Source organism: Hoplias malabaricus, chromosome X1 (genome assembly GCF_029633855.1).
Source record: "Hoplias malabaricus isolate fHopMal1 chromosome X1, fHopMal1.hap1, whole genome shotgun sequence".
Lineage (NCBI taxonomy): Eukaryota > Metazoa > Chordata > Actinopteri > Characiformes > Erythrinidae > Hoplias > Hoplias malabaricus.
Window position 1 is genome coordinate 17162023 of NC_089818.1, and position 16219 is coordinate 17178241.

The 16219-nt window shown below is 39.2% G+C and overlaps 2 protein-coding genes across 2 annotated transcripts; both read left to right on the forward strand.

Moving 5' to 3' along the window:
• Window positions 1-1328: 1328 nt before the first annotated feature.
• On the forward strand, window positions 1329-2872 carry LOC136675466 (uncharacterized). Its single transcript, XM_066652017.1, has 7 exons — window positions 1329-1396; window positions 1549-1673; window positions 1757-1806; window positions 1948-2010; window positions 2267-2329; window positions 2531-2583; window positions 2674-2872. The coding sequence occupies exons 1-7, from the start codon at window positions 1329-1331 to the stop codon at window positions 2870-2872; spliced, it is 621 nt and encodes a 206-aa protein (XP_066508114.1).
• A 402-nt stretch (window positions 2873-3274) lies between these two features.
• Window positions 3275-8027, forward strand: LOC136675625 (uncharacterized). Its single transcript, XM_066652274.1, has 2 exons — window positions 3275-3757; window positions 3842-8027. The coding sequence occupies exons 1-2, from the start codon at window positions 3406-3408 to the stop codon at window positions 4252-4254; spliced, it is 765 nt and encodes a 254-aa protein (XP_066508371.1). The 5' UTR covers window positions 3275-3405; the 3' UTR covers window positions 4255-8027.
• Window positions 8028-16219: the final 8192 nt, after the last annotated feature.

Here is a 16219-nt window from a genome sequence, read left to right on the forward strand (position 1 = left end):
AGTCTCCAAGACTCTGACTCTGGATATTATTGGTGCGCTGTGGAAATTGGAGATAAATGGACAGTAGATGACAGTGATTATTTGAACCTGACGGTCAGTGCAGGTAGGAAGTCTCTCTGTGTGAAGTAGAACCTGTTCACTGTAACTTAAAGCTTGTTTGATGGAGGACGTGTTTACAGCACTCATTCTCTGCCTCTTTATTCAGATCCTGCTGTGTCTGTGATAAACAGCAGAGTGAGTGGTCAGGAAGGGGGCAGTGTCAGTGTCCAGTGTCTCTACAGAACTGATTATAAGAATAAACAGAAGCAGTGGTGCAGATTTAGAGACTGGAGCTGCTTAACATCCCAGAATTCAGCAGTGCAGATCAGTGATGATGGGAGAGGAGCGGTCAGTGTGGAGATGAGTGGACTGAAGAAGAGTGATGCTGGCTGGTACTGGTTCAGTGCAGGAGAAGTGAGAGTTACTGTTCACCTCAATGTCACTGAAAGACCTACAAGTAAGATCACATCTATCAGAAACACTGCCCATACCCAGAGGGCAATGAATATTTGGCCCAAATGTGGCCTACATCTGCAGATCATTTATGGCACAAATTTGCAATTGAATGATGCCATTTCTCATTTTCAACAGCAACAACAGCTGTGACTACAGTTTCCTCAACTGAGAAAATCATCATCAATGAGATCTCACCAGGTGAGATCACAATCTTATGTTAGAGTTAAAAATAATGAATAAACAAAAAAAAATCCAATAATTGTTTTTTTTAGGTGTCACAGCTGTGATTAAATATGAACTGTCAACAACAGCAAATAAGTAAGTAGTGAACGTCTGTTACAGCTACACTTTCACACTTCAGTGTAGTATACTTTTGCTCTTTGCTTTTTGCAGAACTGTAACTCTTTGTTCTAAAATATAACAACTCTGAAGATGTACAAGTTCCAACCAAAGTGTGAAATGAAGTATGAAACGTATACAAAATGCAAATGTTCTCCTTATTTAGCAGTGTAAGCTCTAACAGCCTTAGGTCAGAGACTAATTTCTGGAGGAACTATGTTTAAGGAAGGCTTTACACTAGAGAGAACATTGCTGTAAAAACATGATTGCCTTTTAATTACAAGAATATTAGTGAGGTCAGGTTCTGATATTAGATTATTAGTTCTAGAAAACAAATTCCACTTTAACAAACCTATTTTTTTTACCTATTTAAAAAAAAACATTTGTGCAGGGCAGTGTATTTGTTTGTTTGTTAGCCTTTGAATCCTGTTGTTCATTCACACCACTGTACACCACTTTTTTCTTGCAGAACAACAGCTTTTTCTTCAGTAAAAATGGCCCCCTCTGCAGAAACTGCTGAACATATTAACCACTCAACTAACAACAAGAGCGTGGACAACAAGTAATTATCACATCATGAGACATGTTTATTACTTTAGTGACTGATAAAGCAGTTTCTTTGGCATGTAACACTTAATAATATGATATTTTTGTGTGGTAGTGACTCATATGCTTCATGGTGGGTCTCCATTTCTTAATTAATAACTTACACAGGTCATGTGACTTAACTGACTGCAGCAATGGAAACTCAAAGCTTATCTGGATTCTCCTGGCTGTAGGCCTCGGACTGCTCCTGCTCCTGGTCTGTGTTATAACCTTCATATTGAGAAAACTTACCAGTAAGTATTTGTAGGCGCAGGCTTTTTAATCAAATGTACACTTTATTACACTCATCACCACTCACTCCTTCTCTCTCTAACAGAAGCAAGTCAAACAGAGAGCAGAGAGAGGAGCAGTAACTCTGCAGTTCAGGTCAGGTGTTTTGCAGGAGATAGTACTGTGCCTCTTTGGCATCAGATTTTGTCATTGATGTAATATGTGTGTGTGTGTGTGTTTGTGTGTGTGTGTGTGTTTGTGTGTGTGTGTGTGTGTGTGTGTGTGCGACTGAAATAGACCTGTACAGCTGAAGGTGAATTCTCAGTAACATACAGCACTGTGATTTTCAAAAAGGAGAAGGTAAGACTTTATTCTTTACGTTCATTAACTGTTTTGCCTGAATGTATAGAACAAATTAACCAGCTTGAGACTTTATCAGAGCACCAGGGTTCCTTTTGATTTCCCTCTCAGATCAGTTGATTTGAAACGTAATGTGCTTTCAGAGAAATTAATATGATACGTTTAGGTGTTATAAACCACAATGTATGATGTTAGTCATTTTGTAATTTTTTTTGATTTTATAAGATTATGAAACTGTGTGTGTGTGTGTAAATAGACCTCTACAGGTGAAGCTGAAGACTCAGTAACATACAGTACTGTGATTCCCAAAAAGAAGAAGGTAAGTCTTTATTATCCACATCCATCTCATTAAAGGCTGTATTTGATCTTGAGACCATCATATTCTTCAGGGGAATTAGAGATACATCAGTTATGTGAAAATATAATATAATATTTGGTTTTGATGGAGGTTCTCGAGTCTAATCTTTAGTTTAGCTGTTGAAAGGGCTTCATTTATTTCTAAAACTGTCCAAATTTCCAGCTCTCTCCAGCAGCTGAAGATGATCCAATGATCTACAGCTCTGTGCTTTACAAGTAAGAGGTGAGTCAAAATACATAATTCTTTATTGTGTAATGGGTTTATTAACACATTCCAGCCTTTTTTTCTGTTCTGCCTCATTACAGGTGTATGCAGCTCTATCATTCATTCATTCATTGTCGGGAGCACCCAGAGCACACCCACTTGGACATGGGGAGAACACACCAAACTCCTCACAGACAGTCACCTGGATCAGGCTTGAACCCACAACCCCAGGACTCTATTTCTAAACCAAAACCAGGCCAGACCATTCAAAATGAAGACTCTGTCCTTGCACTTCAATAAAACATACTCACTTGAAAAAAATGGCTTTAGTGTGGTTTAAAGAATTAAATATTCCTCATCTTAGTGGTCAGTAGGGGAACCAAACAGTACGGTAAACCCACATGTATTTCTCATACACTGATTTAAGTACGTCATATCTGCATTACTGACAACCTTGCTCTAATTCATTGGATGTATTAGGAATCACCCTCAGAGTCCAATTTGTATTCTCTCTCTGATCACTGTATGGTTTTTGATTTTGTGCTGCAACTGTATTCGTAATATGCTTTAGTTTTGTTCATTTTTCATTTCTTAATTAACACACAGGAGCGTCACAGGTACGTCACTTCCGGCTGACTACTCGCGTGCTTGATTTGAAATTGTTTGCCGTTTGTCGCTGTTTTAGTCCTCTAGACGTTTATTTACAATCTCTATTGCATATTCTTTGGCATTGCTTATCCTAGTGTGCTGTCTTCATCATTCCTAACCCACCGTGCTTCTTAACTTCATTTTTTTCGTACATATTATTTCTCATTGTTTATTTTTCTCTCTTCATGGCGCCTGCCGAGGAACGAGCTCTTTCTGAGCTCGGCGCGGAGCTCGAGCAGCTTGGTCGCCGGATTCAGCGTCTCTTGGAGAAGCAGACGGAGCTCCAGCGGGAGAAGACGAGACTCGAGGCAGCCCGCGACGCCTCCTACGTGGCCGTCGCCTCTCCGGCTCCTCTGCCGCGGCGGTTTGCGGGGGTACCCATCTACACGCCTGCACCGGGATGGGAGCGCCAGCGTGGGCGTGGGAAGCCGAGGCCGTCCCCCCCTCCACCGCAGCCAGTCTTCACTTCTGCCAACCGGTTTGAGGTGCTCAGCTCCTGGCCTTCACCTGCTCCAGCGCCGAAGACTAAACAGGACGGTGTTCTTATTATGGGTGATTCAATAGTTAGACATTTAAAAGTGCCGGGGATAAAGAGTAATGCAACCGTGTCTTGTCTCCCAGGCGCACGTGTCCTGGACGTTGCCAGGCGTCTTCCGTCGGCGCTTCGGCAGCGTGAGGACTTCGGCACCGTCGTTCTCCACGTGGGAACGAACGACATCTCCGCCCGCCGCAGCGAGGTCCTGAAGGAGCACTACCGTTCGCTTCTGGATACCGCTCGGAAGAAGACGGATGCTAGGATCATCGTCTCTGGCCCCCTGCCCACCTACCGTCGAGGATGCGAGGCGTTTAGCAGGCTCTTCGGGCTCCACTCCTGGCTCCTGGATTGGTGCGGCACTGTCGGCGTGGACTACGTCGACAACTGGGAGTGCTTTCGTGAGCGTCCGGCCCTGTATCGTTGGGATGGGCTTCATCCGAGCCGTCTAGGATCCGCAGTTCTCTCTGAGAACATTGAGGTGGTTCTGCGCCGGAACTGACTGGTCATTCCCAGTCACATCAGTCAGGTAGGTGGAATGGATAGCGAGCAGGTAAGTAATATTAAAATTCCTAATGTTCCTCCTGACCATCTCTCTACTGCTAGTATGATGAGTAGCATGTCCATGTCACCCACTCTGATTAACGCTAATAAATTTTTCAGCATTGAGACTGTGTCTGTTCCCCGCAAAGCTTGTTATCACAAACGCCCAAAAATCAGTTTTAACAACCTAATTAGAATTAACACCAAGGCACTGCAGCGAACGCAATATTTCAGCACTTCCAGCATTAAATTAGGGCTTTTAAATATACGATCTCTAACATCCAAAGCACTCACTGTCTGTGATATTATTACTGATAACAAACTCTATGCATTATGTCTCTGCGAAACATGGGCTAAAGCAAATGAATACATTGCCCTAAATGAGTCCACTCCCCCTGGCTTCAGCTATTACAGTTGCCCACGAACATCTGGTCGTGGTGGTGGTGTAGCCACAATTTATGACCCTACCATTGACACAACACAAAAATCTAGTTATGATACTAAATCCTTTGAAGTACTTACTCTTAAAGTCACTGCATCAAAAAGGCAGCACTCGTTTATGCTCATCACAATCTATCGTCCTCCTGGCCCTTATACAGGATTTCTTTGTGAATTTGCTGATTTCCTCTCAAGTGTAGTTATCGTATCAGAAAAGGCCTTAATTGTTGGTGATTTCAATATTCACTTTGAGAAGGACCATGATCCACTTAAAATTGCATTTGAATCAATTTTGGATGCGCTAGGGTTCACTCAGAATGTTACTGGGCCCACTCATCAATGCAAACACACATTGGACCTAGTGTTAACACGGGGCATTGAGATAAAGAATCTATCCAATCTCTCGCTACATGAGACCATCTCTGATCACCATCTAATCACATATGAAATTGCGTTAAACTTTGATATTTGTCCACAACCACGCTATATTAGAAAGCGCACTATAACATCCTCAACAGTTAGTGATTTTATCAACAACCTTCCAGACCTTACCACCATTTCTTTTCCAACTCACCCAAATGACCTGGAGCTCATTACAAACAACCTACACCACTTATTGTGTACAAACCTAGATAGTGTTGCACCAGTCAAGACCAAACAATTTAGAGAGAAAAGGCTTGCTCCATGGTACAGTGACAGCACGCGTGCATTAAAACTGGCTGCTCGTAACCATGAACGTAAATGGAGACACACAAAACTAGAATGTTTCCGAATTGCATGGCAGCACAGCCTCACCGACTACAAACATGCCTTATCTAAAGCCAAATCACAGTACATCTCTTCCCTTATAGAAAACAACAAAGACAACCCTAGATTCCTTTTTAGCACTGTATCAAATCTAATTGGAAACAAAAAGGAAATCAACCCCATTGTTCCCTCTGATTTCTGTAGCAATGACTTTATGAGGGTTTTTAATGATAAAATTGCTTGCATTCGCCTCAAAATCCAAAATCAGTCCAAAGTCACATCGGCTCTCGTAGATGAACCCCCTGCCAGCTCTGAGGTGCACTTAGACTACTTGAATTCTGTCGATGAAAATGACTTGCTTAGTTTAATTAGCTCATCTAAATCAACTACATGCTTACTGGATCCTGTACCAACACAATTATTTAAACAAATTTTACCTAAAGTCATTAGACCATTGCTCACAATAATAAACTCATCCCTCAACATTGGATATGTACCAAAACCTCTGAAACTAGCAGTAATCAAACCAATTATTAAAAAACCCAATCTTGACCCTCTTGTATTCGCAAACTACAGGCCAATATCAAACCTCCCTTTTATTGCTAAGATTCTAGAAAAAGTCGTGTCACAGCAGTTGTGCTCTTACCTACAAAACAATGACATTCATGACATTTTTCAATCTGGATTTAGACCAAATCACAGCACAGAAACGGCTCTAACAAGAGTAACTAATGACTTACTCCTTTCACATGATAAGGGCTATATCTCTATTCTGGTGCTGCTTGACCTTAGTGCAGCATTTGATACCATAGATCATGTGATGCTTCTTGATAGGCTGGAAAATCTGGTAGGAATAAAAGGATCTGCCCTCTCTTGGTTCAGATCTTATTTATCTGATCGTTACCAATTTGTTTATCTGAATAATAAATCCTCTAATCATACTTTAGTTAAATATGGTGTCCCACAAGGATCAGTGCTCGGCCCTGTATTGTTCACACTCTACATGCTGCCACTGGGTAGACTAATCCGTAAGCATGGGATTCAATTCCACTGTTATGCTGATGACACACAACTGTATATATCAGCCAAACCCAATGATGTTGCTTGTCTACGTAAAATAACAGAATGTCTAACTGAAATTAAAGACTGGATGATGCAAAACTTTCTCATGTTAAATTCTGATAAAACTGAGGTCTTGTTACTAGGTACAGATACTCAGATACATTCACTCAGAAATGCTGCTATTAATCTTGATAATTCAACAGTAAAACACAATGCCATCATTAAAAACTTAGGTGTAGCCTTTGATTCGACTCTCACATTTGATACCCACATATCCAATACAGTCAAAACCGCCTTCTTCCACCTACGCAATATTGCCAAAATTCGGCATATTTTATCATTAAAAGATGCAGAGAAACTAGTGCATGCTTTTATAACTTCACGTCTAGACTACTGCAATGCGCTCCTGGCAGGGAGCTCGTGCAAAGCGTTACACAAGCTTCAGTTAGTTCAAAATGCAGCAGCCAGGGTGCTCACTAGAGCTAGAAAATTTGAACATATCACCCCAGTTCTCTCGTCCCTACACTGGCTACCTGTAAAATTTCGCATTGACTATAAAATACTCCTCTTAGCTTATAAATCTCTAAACAGTTTAGGCCCGCAGTATCTTACTGAACTTCTCATACCTTATCGCCCGTCACGTACACTTCGTTCACAGGATGCCCATCTACTCTTTGTTCCTCGCATTAAGAAAAACACTGCAGGAGGAAGAGCCTTTTCTCACAAAGCTCCTCAACTCTGGAATAGCCTTCCGGTTACTGTTCGGGGCTCAGACACACTCTCAATCTTTAAATCTAGATTAAAAACCTACCTTTTCAAACAAGCTTTTGGTTAATCACTCACCTTCAGGTTACTCCTTCTATATTGGTGTTCGGGCTGGTTTTCATATTATCACTGTTCTGTATTAATCCTGTCATATCACCATAGCTACAGCATTCTTAGTTAGCTTTGTAGTAACTGCCAACAACGCTGTCTGTCGCTGGGTTCTCTTGCCTGATCAGTGGAAGCTTTTTTCGCAGGACAAATTTCCCCGTTCTTTACCATGACCCTACTAACCTTTTGTATTTTTATTTGTTCCCTTTGTCTGGCTTTCTTTCTCCTGTCTCTCTCTCATGCTTTGAGATGTCCTGCTGCTCTCCAGGTTTTGCCCTGATCCAGCCCGTGTCCTGTACAAGATCCTGGCCTTGCTAAGACTCATACATCACTAATATCATCACTAATATACTACATTTATATTACTATAACCCCTTCACTTTTACTTCTGTTCTCTATTGTGTCTCCGGTGTCGACCCGAGGAGGATGGGTTCCCCGTATGAGTCTTGGTTCCTTCCAAGGTTTCTTCCTCGTGTGCTGAGGGAGTTTTTCCTTGCCACTGTTGCCCCTGGCTTGCTCATAGGAGGCTTGGACCCGGATCTCTGTAAAGCTGCTTTGTGACGACTTTTTGTTGTGAAAAGCGCTATATAAATAAAATTTGATTGATTGATTGACATGCTCTTAAAATAATTAACAAAATATGTTTAATATGTTTCCAGTAGACCAGACTTTCTTTAATACTAATGTTGAGTTTAACACATTGAGGGAAAGGTATGTCCTCTTTCACAGCCCACATTTAGGGTTTGAGGCTCAGCAAAAAAATATAGAACAGTGCATTAAGTGTAAATATGCAGAAATGTTCTCTGTAGAGGGTGTGAATTGAATTTGAACATTTTTCTTAGCACAAAACTGTAAATGTCAAATATTTCACCTTAGAAGGAAAGAAGTGTGTCACATTTCACATGTCAGTGCTGTCCAGTTAAAAACATGTATCTCCAGAAATAGTAACTTTACAGAACAGGAATTAGGAATGTTCAACAAACAGGCACAGACACAAAGGAACTTAAATATACAACGCAGACAAGGGACACCTGAGACAGATAACAAGGGGACAGGATTAAAAAAGAGACACAGATGGAGACACTGACAAGGAGGAAGAACTAATGCGGGACTGGGGCGGATACATGAATCAAAATAAACAGAACCATGTGCTAAGTAAGCACATGGTGGGAACACACACACATGACAGGACCGAGGCGTGACACCACTGCACATGAGATATGAGTTATTCTGGTAGAGTGTGAATGCAGTGCACAATGAAATATTATTATTATTATTATTATTATTAGTAGTAGTAGTAGTAGTAGTAGTAGTAGTAATAATAATAATAATAATAATAATTGTTTGCTTAATTTAATCACTGTATTAGCAGAACAGAATAGAAAACAGAACACAGTAATAATAAATATTAAATTACTTCTAACATTAGTAACATATCTTTATTTTAAGAGCATTTTAGATATAAACTATCAAAGCACATTACACATGAATATGAATGAAACACTGAAAAGATAAAAATAACACAGTAACAAGACACTCAGCAACAAAGCATAGACTAACCTTAGGAAACATATTTCTAAGTTGGATTTAACCACATTGCATTGTAATGAGTCATTTATATAATTTATAAAAACCTGTAAAAAAAAGGATGTTCCACAAACTGAGCTGAAAGTGATCATAGGAGACTGCAGTAATCCTGAGCTGAGGCGGTGGTCTTGATTATAGCTGTTCTAAAGCATAAACAGATCAGTAATTCATGCCAAAGACAGGAGATTATGAAGCAGTTGAGTAGTTTACAAACTCTCCCATCTTTTTAAATCTTGACAGCTCTATGATCACAGCGTGTGGAATCATTTGTGTGCCACACAGAAGCACTCTGACGCCCTGAAACAGAAAACACACCAGGGATAATAAAGTAGTGAACCAGCATTCATATCAGACTTACATCAGTTTAAAATGATAAACTCTATAATGTTATGAAAGTCTGATCTCAGTGTTGTTCCAGTGTAAATATTTTTGTAGATTTAATAATTAAAGAACCAGTGAAGAATATGGGCTTATTTTAATAAATATTAGCATGTTTCAGAACATATAAATGTGCTGTAAAGTAATAACAAACTTTCGTACTTACACATTGACACCAGAACATGTGTCTGATGCTGTCAGAAGAGTCAAGAAATCAGAACAAGTCAAAATGCATTCTACTGTTTTTAAAAAACAAACAATATTTATTAATATTTATATAGATATTATAATATTTATTACAGGTTCAGGTTTTGTTGATCAAAGAAAAATGTTTGTGATCGTACCTAGAGTGTCCATCATTCTCTCAGTTTGTTTGCCTCTGAAAAATGTATTTTTAGCTGCTTCTGTTAACATAAGAAACCAGAGTAACCCTTTACCAAGGAGGAAACAGGACACTTACATATCATGAGGAGCTGAAATATACCTCAATAAACCTATATAAAGGCTTATTACAATTGACCTCGACTGTAACAGCAGCTGCTAATATTCATTCATTCATTATCTGTAACCACTTATCCAGTTCAGGGTCATGGTGGGTCCAGGGCCTACCTGGAATCATTGGGCGCAAGGCGGGAATACATCCTTAAAGGGGCACCAGTCCTTCACAGGGCAACACAGACACACACACATTCACTCACACTTTTGAGTCGCCAATCCACCTACGTGTGTTTTTGGACTGTGGGAGAAAACCATAGCACCCTGAGGAAACCCACACGGACAAGGGGAGAATGCACCAACTCCTCACAGACAGTCACCCGGAGCAGGAATCGAACCCACAACCTTCAGGTCCCTGGAGCTGTGTGACTGCAACATTAACCTGCTGTGCCACCATGCCACCTGCTAACATCCAATTGAATGTTAATATTTAAGATCAGTTTTAGATTTCTTTCCAGCATTAAGTCATAACATTGCACTTTGTGGAGTGGAGTGGAGGTCTTATAAACAGAACTGAATACATAACAGTGTTATAAAATATGGTACAAGATACAGCTGTTAGAGTTGAACAAGGACACAGTGTCACTGATGTAAGCACTGCTCTCTCAAAACACTAAAATCTACATGAGTTCTAACAGTGTCAGTGGTGTCCAGAATCATTCTACAGGAGCACAGACTCAACCATTTCAACTGTAGAAAAACACCAGATCCACCAATTGAGTGGGTGGATGGTGGGTTAGTGAGGGTTTTTTGTTTGTTCCTTTGTTTTTTTCTAGCACAGTGTTCCTGTCTGTTAGTTTTAGACTCAGTGTGAAAGACAGAAGAAATGTGATATTATTCAGTTGTATTACAACAACAGATCAATTCTACTGCCATGTTTCTGTAAATGCTGTAGAAGGTCAGGGTTAGTGCCAATTTATTTAACTCGTTTAATTCTAACATGCTTTGTGATCATACCCAATGTAGTCTCACTGATGCTGGTTTTCTCAGACGTAGAGACAGAACTCAAAGCTGTTATTGCTGTTGAAAAGAAGAACTAAACTGGTGCCAGTGACACAGTTACAGCAGAAGAGTGAACAGATATTTTCTGATAGATGTGAACTTACTTGTAGTTCTGACAGGGGGGTGAACAGTAACTCCCACTTCTCCTGCACTGAACCAGTACCAGCCAGCATTACTCTTCTTCAGTCCACTCATCTCCACACTGACCACTCCTCTCCCATCATCACTGATCTACACTGCTGATTTCTGGGATGTTAAGCAGCATCAGGTACAAATAATCACCATCATCTGGTGTCTATTTATCTCCAATATCCTCAGCGCACCAATGATCTCCAGAGTCAGAGTCTTGGAGACTGTTGAGTTCCACAGTAAACATATTCTGGGTCGGATAATCAGTGACTGATGTTCTTCCACTTGGGTTTGTACGGGCTACTATTCCACAGAAGCTCCAGTAATACCCCTTACACCAGTATTTAGGGTTTGATTTGTATTGTTCATCATAAAAACATGGAATGGTGAGAGATCCTCCACTTTTTACAGCTACATTCCTCAGTGTCTTCACACTCTTAGACTCTACAGAGAAGAAGTCAAATGGTACAACAGTGTTACTCCGACTCAGGAACTGCTTCAGAACTATATCAGAGGAATAAACTGGTCATAACTGAGCAAACACATTTCACAGTCGTCCTAAATGTTATTATTCAGTATCCACTCTGCACCCTGGAGCAGGTGAGTTAATCAAAGTGTTTTTAAAGCAGTGAGAGAGTGAAGAACACACCTCCAGTGCACAGGAATGATGCAGCATTGATCTTACCTGAGATGTAGAGGAAGAACACAGAAAGAATTAAAGAACTCATGAGGGAGTAGAAGTGCATCTTTCTGTAAGAGGCTCCAGACACAAATACTCTTCCTGCCTCTGAGTGAAGTACATTTGACTGAAGTGTTCTTCCTGTTTCTCACCCTCTCCTGCTCTAAATAGAAAAGTTTTATGGCTAAATAATAGCCATTTAGATGCAAATGATTTCATGATTTTTTCTAGGAGTTGAATCATGCTCATGTATTAAAACAGGAAAGTGTGTATTTGGTGTATTTTGTACCTGACAAAAATACAAAATGTGAGGTATAAGGCTGTGCACAAGTGGGAGTAAAATAGTGAACTGACATGAGATTGACTTTAGGAGAGTTATGTGTATCCTCCTCCAAAATGTACATAGTTCAGTTTCTGTAGTGTTGAGCCCAGAATAGCAATGACAGAGGCTGTGTTCTCCTTGTTACAGTTCAGTGAAAAAAGCAAGGTCCATTAAGACATGGATGAGTGAGTTTGGTGTGGAAGACCTTCTCTGACCTCTGACCTTGGCCTGCACAGAGTCATGGCCTCAAACAGACAGCCTTTGGGATGAATTCGTGTGAAGACCTTCTCTGACCTCACAAATGCGCTTGCCATAAACACATTCATAAACCTACAACAATTATATCGTGAATGAAACTTCTGTTTTTGGTAGCACTGTGTTTAAAGGCAATCTACAGAGAGATGTAATAAAACATGTTCTAAAATATTACCAGTAAAGCAATACATAAAGGTTTCTGACCAGTGTCAGTGCTCACAAGACAACTGCAGCTGTTTAATGAAATAAGAGACATTGTACTGATGAAACGGTCTTAGACTATTGACAGACTGTAATAAATTGTGATGCTGTTGCATTCGTCCCTACCAATAGATTGTGATTGTCTAAAGTAGCTCAAGTGAAGTGGTGGAACTGCATTCTCTGGGTGGATAGAGCACCATTCAGATGTGTTGGAGTGGTGTTTGTGATCCATAACTAGTTATTCAACAGTATCTAACCTTACTAAAGCTCTTGGTGGCTGAATACAACTATATCTTAACAGCAATGTTCCAGCGTCCTAGAACACTTGAAGTGTCATAAATTTCAGTCTTACAAAATGTTGAGGAGTCAGTTGCAGGTTTATTCAAGAGACAAAAAACCAAGTTGAAGAGGAGTCAAAAAACCATGAAGACCGTCCGAGAAAAAACAACCATAATCCTAAGGGTAAACCGATCAAAGGAATAAACCAAGTTCATTTTGACTCCACACCTCTGTATACTACATTTTTTCTTATGCTTCTAGCAGAAAAACAGCTTTTTCTTCAGTAAAAACTTCTTCCTCTGCAGAAGATCCTTCTGAATATGTAAATAACTCAACTGACAACAAGAGCAAGTATTTTGTACATAATATAAAAATTGGTTGTGCACTGAAAATGATATTATTGTGTGGTTGTAATTATACACAGGATAAGATGAAGGATATCCGATGTCAGTCTGTTAGTGCTTTAAGGCATTATTGTGTGATATTGAATTTTACATGCTTCATTGTGGGTCTCTTTAATGAACAATTTACAAAGGTCATGTGACTTTATTCACTGCAGCAATGGAAACTCAAAGCTTATCTGGACTCTACTACCTGTGGGCCTCGGACTGCTGCTGTTCCTGATCTGTGTCATAAGCTTCATATCAAGAAAACATACCAGTAAGTATAAGTCTGACATTTTCTTTATAGGCTCAGGCTTTTTAACCAAATGTACACTGTTTTACACCTACCTTTGTAATGTGATCCACTCATTCCATTTCTCAGAAGCAAATCAAACAGAGACCACAGAGTGGAGCAGTAACTCAGCAATTTACACAGTAAGTGCTGTGAATGATGGGTGGCTTCATGTTGTTTGAGTTCTAGTGTTCAAACACATAGTGCATTAATTAGTATTGTGTATCATTGTGGATTTTGTCATTGGTGCTGTGTGTGTATGTATACGTGTGTCTGTTTGTATGAAACAGAACACTACAGCTGAAGATGCAGATAGGTACACTGCTGTGTCTAAGAAAAAGAAGGTAAGTATTTCTTTTTTATATCGACAAACATATAAACATGATTTTATTACAGAATCAGTACTAGATTTTCTCATCCTGAGTAAATAATGTCCACAGCCTTTGTCCAAAGTGACTCTGGGAACTGATGTGATCTACGGCAATGTAGCCACTGAGGCCACAAATGAACCTGTAAGTGAACGTTTATAAAGCTGTTGTTATGAATCACACCTCTATTTTAACCTGAAGTAGGTGAGATGTCGTCATGTATCTGAGGACAGTAAGTGTTACTTTGATAGAGGTTCCTTAGTCTGACCATGACTTTAGCTGCTGAAAAAGCTTTTATCCTCTTTTACTTCTAAATCTGTCTCATTTTACAGCTCTCACCAGATGCTGGAGGTGATGAAATGCTGTACGGCAATATTTTGCCCAAATAAGAAGTGAGGCAGAATACACCACATTATATTATGTTTTGTTTTGTTTGTTGGTTTTTTGTTTGTTTGTTAAACACTTAAACACTTTTCAGACTTCTGCTCATTGTTGCTTTTCTATCTGTGTTGATTCCAGGTGTACACAGCTGTATTTCTCAACAAACAGCCAGAAGAGATCAATGGCAAACAAACAAAACAAATTATTCCCTTCAAAATAAAACACTTTTGTGTGATTTCAAAGGTTAAAATACGAACCCTCATCATAGTGGTCAGTGTAACTTAGCGGGTGTTTTAACCACTGTAGTATACCCACATGTATGTTACATACATCAATGTAAATATGTCATATGTACACTGCTGCGCATATGTAAGAAATTGTAGTAGATATAAACAATATCATGGCAACTAGTATGGACATAAAGCTTCAATGCACAGTTTAGTCTTTACACACAGACACACACACACACGCGCGCAAAGTTGTCTCGAACTGTGGTTTAACACTTGAATGGCCAGGATTCCGTAACTACTAGAACAAGCAGCATGTCTCATTTTGACCATCTGATATTTTCATGCGTATTGATGATATCTTAGAGCATGTATAAATAAATACATTCATTTTGTTACAATAAGTCATAAATATCAGAAAGACAATAATAAATTGTATTAATGAGTATTTATTTATTGATAATATTTAATGTGCAGTACTAGTTAGTCTACTATTGCAATATATGAATATATGTTTTACATCTTATATAGATTTATAGAACAATAGATTTATATAGAATATAAAGAACAATAACATTTTAATATGGTTTACAAAAGTTGAACCCTTTTTATTTATATACATAATATATAATGCCTAAATGTGGAGTGGAGCACGGCTTGAGCATTCTTTGCATTCATGTGATTCTTCTTCATGACCTGGTCTTTCCTGGTTTATGTGCTCAGAACACTTTTGTGATTTTAATATTAATTTCAAAACAATGTTAGATTAAAATATACTCCAATATAATTAACGTCACAGCTCTTTGGAAGTGGGAGGTTTATTATGTTAAAGTTATTGTAATCTCAAGGTTTCAAAAAGGTCAAAATGACTGTCTCTTCCTTGCTACTGTTTAATAGTGACCTCTAGCGTCTGATGTAGAGCATAGAACACAAAAGACATGGACCTAAGCTTCCTCAGAATGTGCAGTGGACTGTTCTTTTCCGCTACACATTCTCTGATTTTTTTTAAACTAAATGTACATTAAATACTTGTAGGTGTGGAGCAGCTCAGAATCCTGACACATGGTGGTTATAGGACTCACTGTGAACTTCTGTTATCAGTTGAAAATTTGCTGCACAACAGGACAGTTGTAATATTTCAGATCCACCAGAAGGGGGCAATAGCCGCTATCAAAACACAACGGTACAAATAATCTCAGATTCTTTTATATTACTACGTTAAATCTCCCTTAAAATCTAGAGACGGTCAGTGCTGTAGTGGCTAGAAGAGCACAGTTCACAGACTGGTCATTTTGAGTTGTAAAAATAATGGTTATATTGCTGTTGTAGAAATGTGATCTCTGGTTCCTATCACCATCACTGTAACAAAATCTGATGCTGTAAATGTCACTACAATTAGCATTTCAAACCACTGATTTTTTTCCTGTTTATTTCCAGTAAGTGAGTCTTACAATGAATTCAGCAGACTTCAGATGTAAAATTAGTATCAAACACTATGTCCAACAGAGTCATAGATTTTGGTCTAAATCTGGAGAAATAAGCTACCGACGTGATACTTAGAACCGTTTACAGATTGCACTACCTCTGTGTGGCCTATGTGATGCTGGAGCCTTACTGCTATAGATTGCATGAACTTGGCTGTCATAAATACAGAGATACAGTGTAAAGTTTTTCATTCAGCCAAGTTCAGAAGGTATTCATAGCCCACACATTTTGCTCATTAAAAGTATCTTCTATTAGAAGACATCTTGAATCTCTATATCTGCAATATGTAGGTTGTATAAAATGTTTAATTATTATTGTGCACTGAAATGGAGTAAAAAAAA

Bases quoted from the DNA above. Each gene is read 5' to 3' on its own strand.
- LOC136675625 (XM_066652274.1), top strand. From the start codon at position 3,406: ATGGCGCCTGCCGAGGAACGAGCTCTTTCTGAGCTCGGCGCGGAGCTC. The intron at 3,758-3,841 runs GTGTTCTTATTA...CTTGTCTCCCAG, and splicing joins GCCGAAGACTAAACAGGACG to GCGCACGTGTCCTGGACGTT.
- LOC136675466 (XM_066652017.1), top strand. From the start codon at position 1,329: ATGGCCCCCTCTGCAGAAACTGCTGAACATATTAACCACTCAACTAAC. The intron at 1,397-1,548 runs GTAATTATCACA...TAACTTACACAG, and splicing joins AACAAGAGCGTGGACAACAA to GTCATGTGACTTAACTGACT. The intron at 2,584-2,673 runs GTAAGAGGTGAG...GCCTCATTACAG, and splicing joins TACAGCTCTGTGCTTTACAA to GTGTATGCAGCTCTATCATT.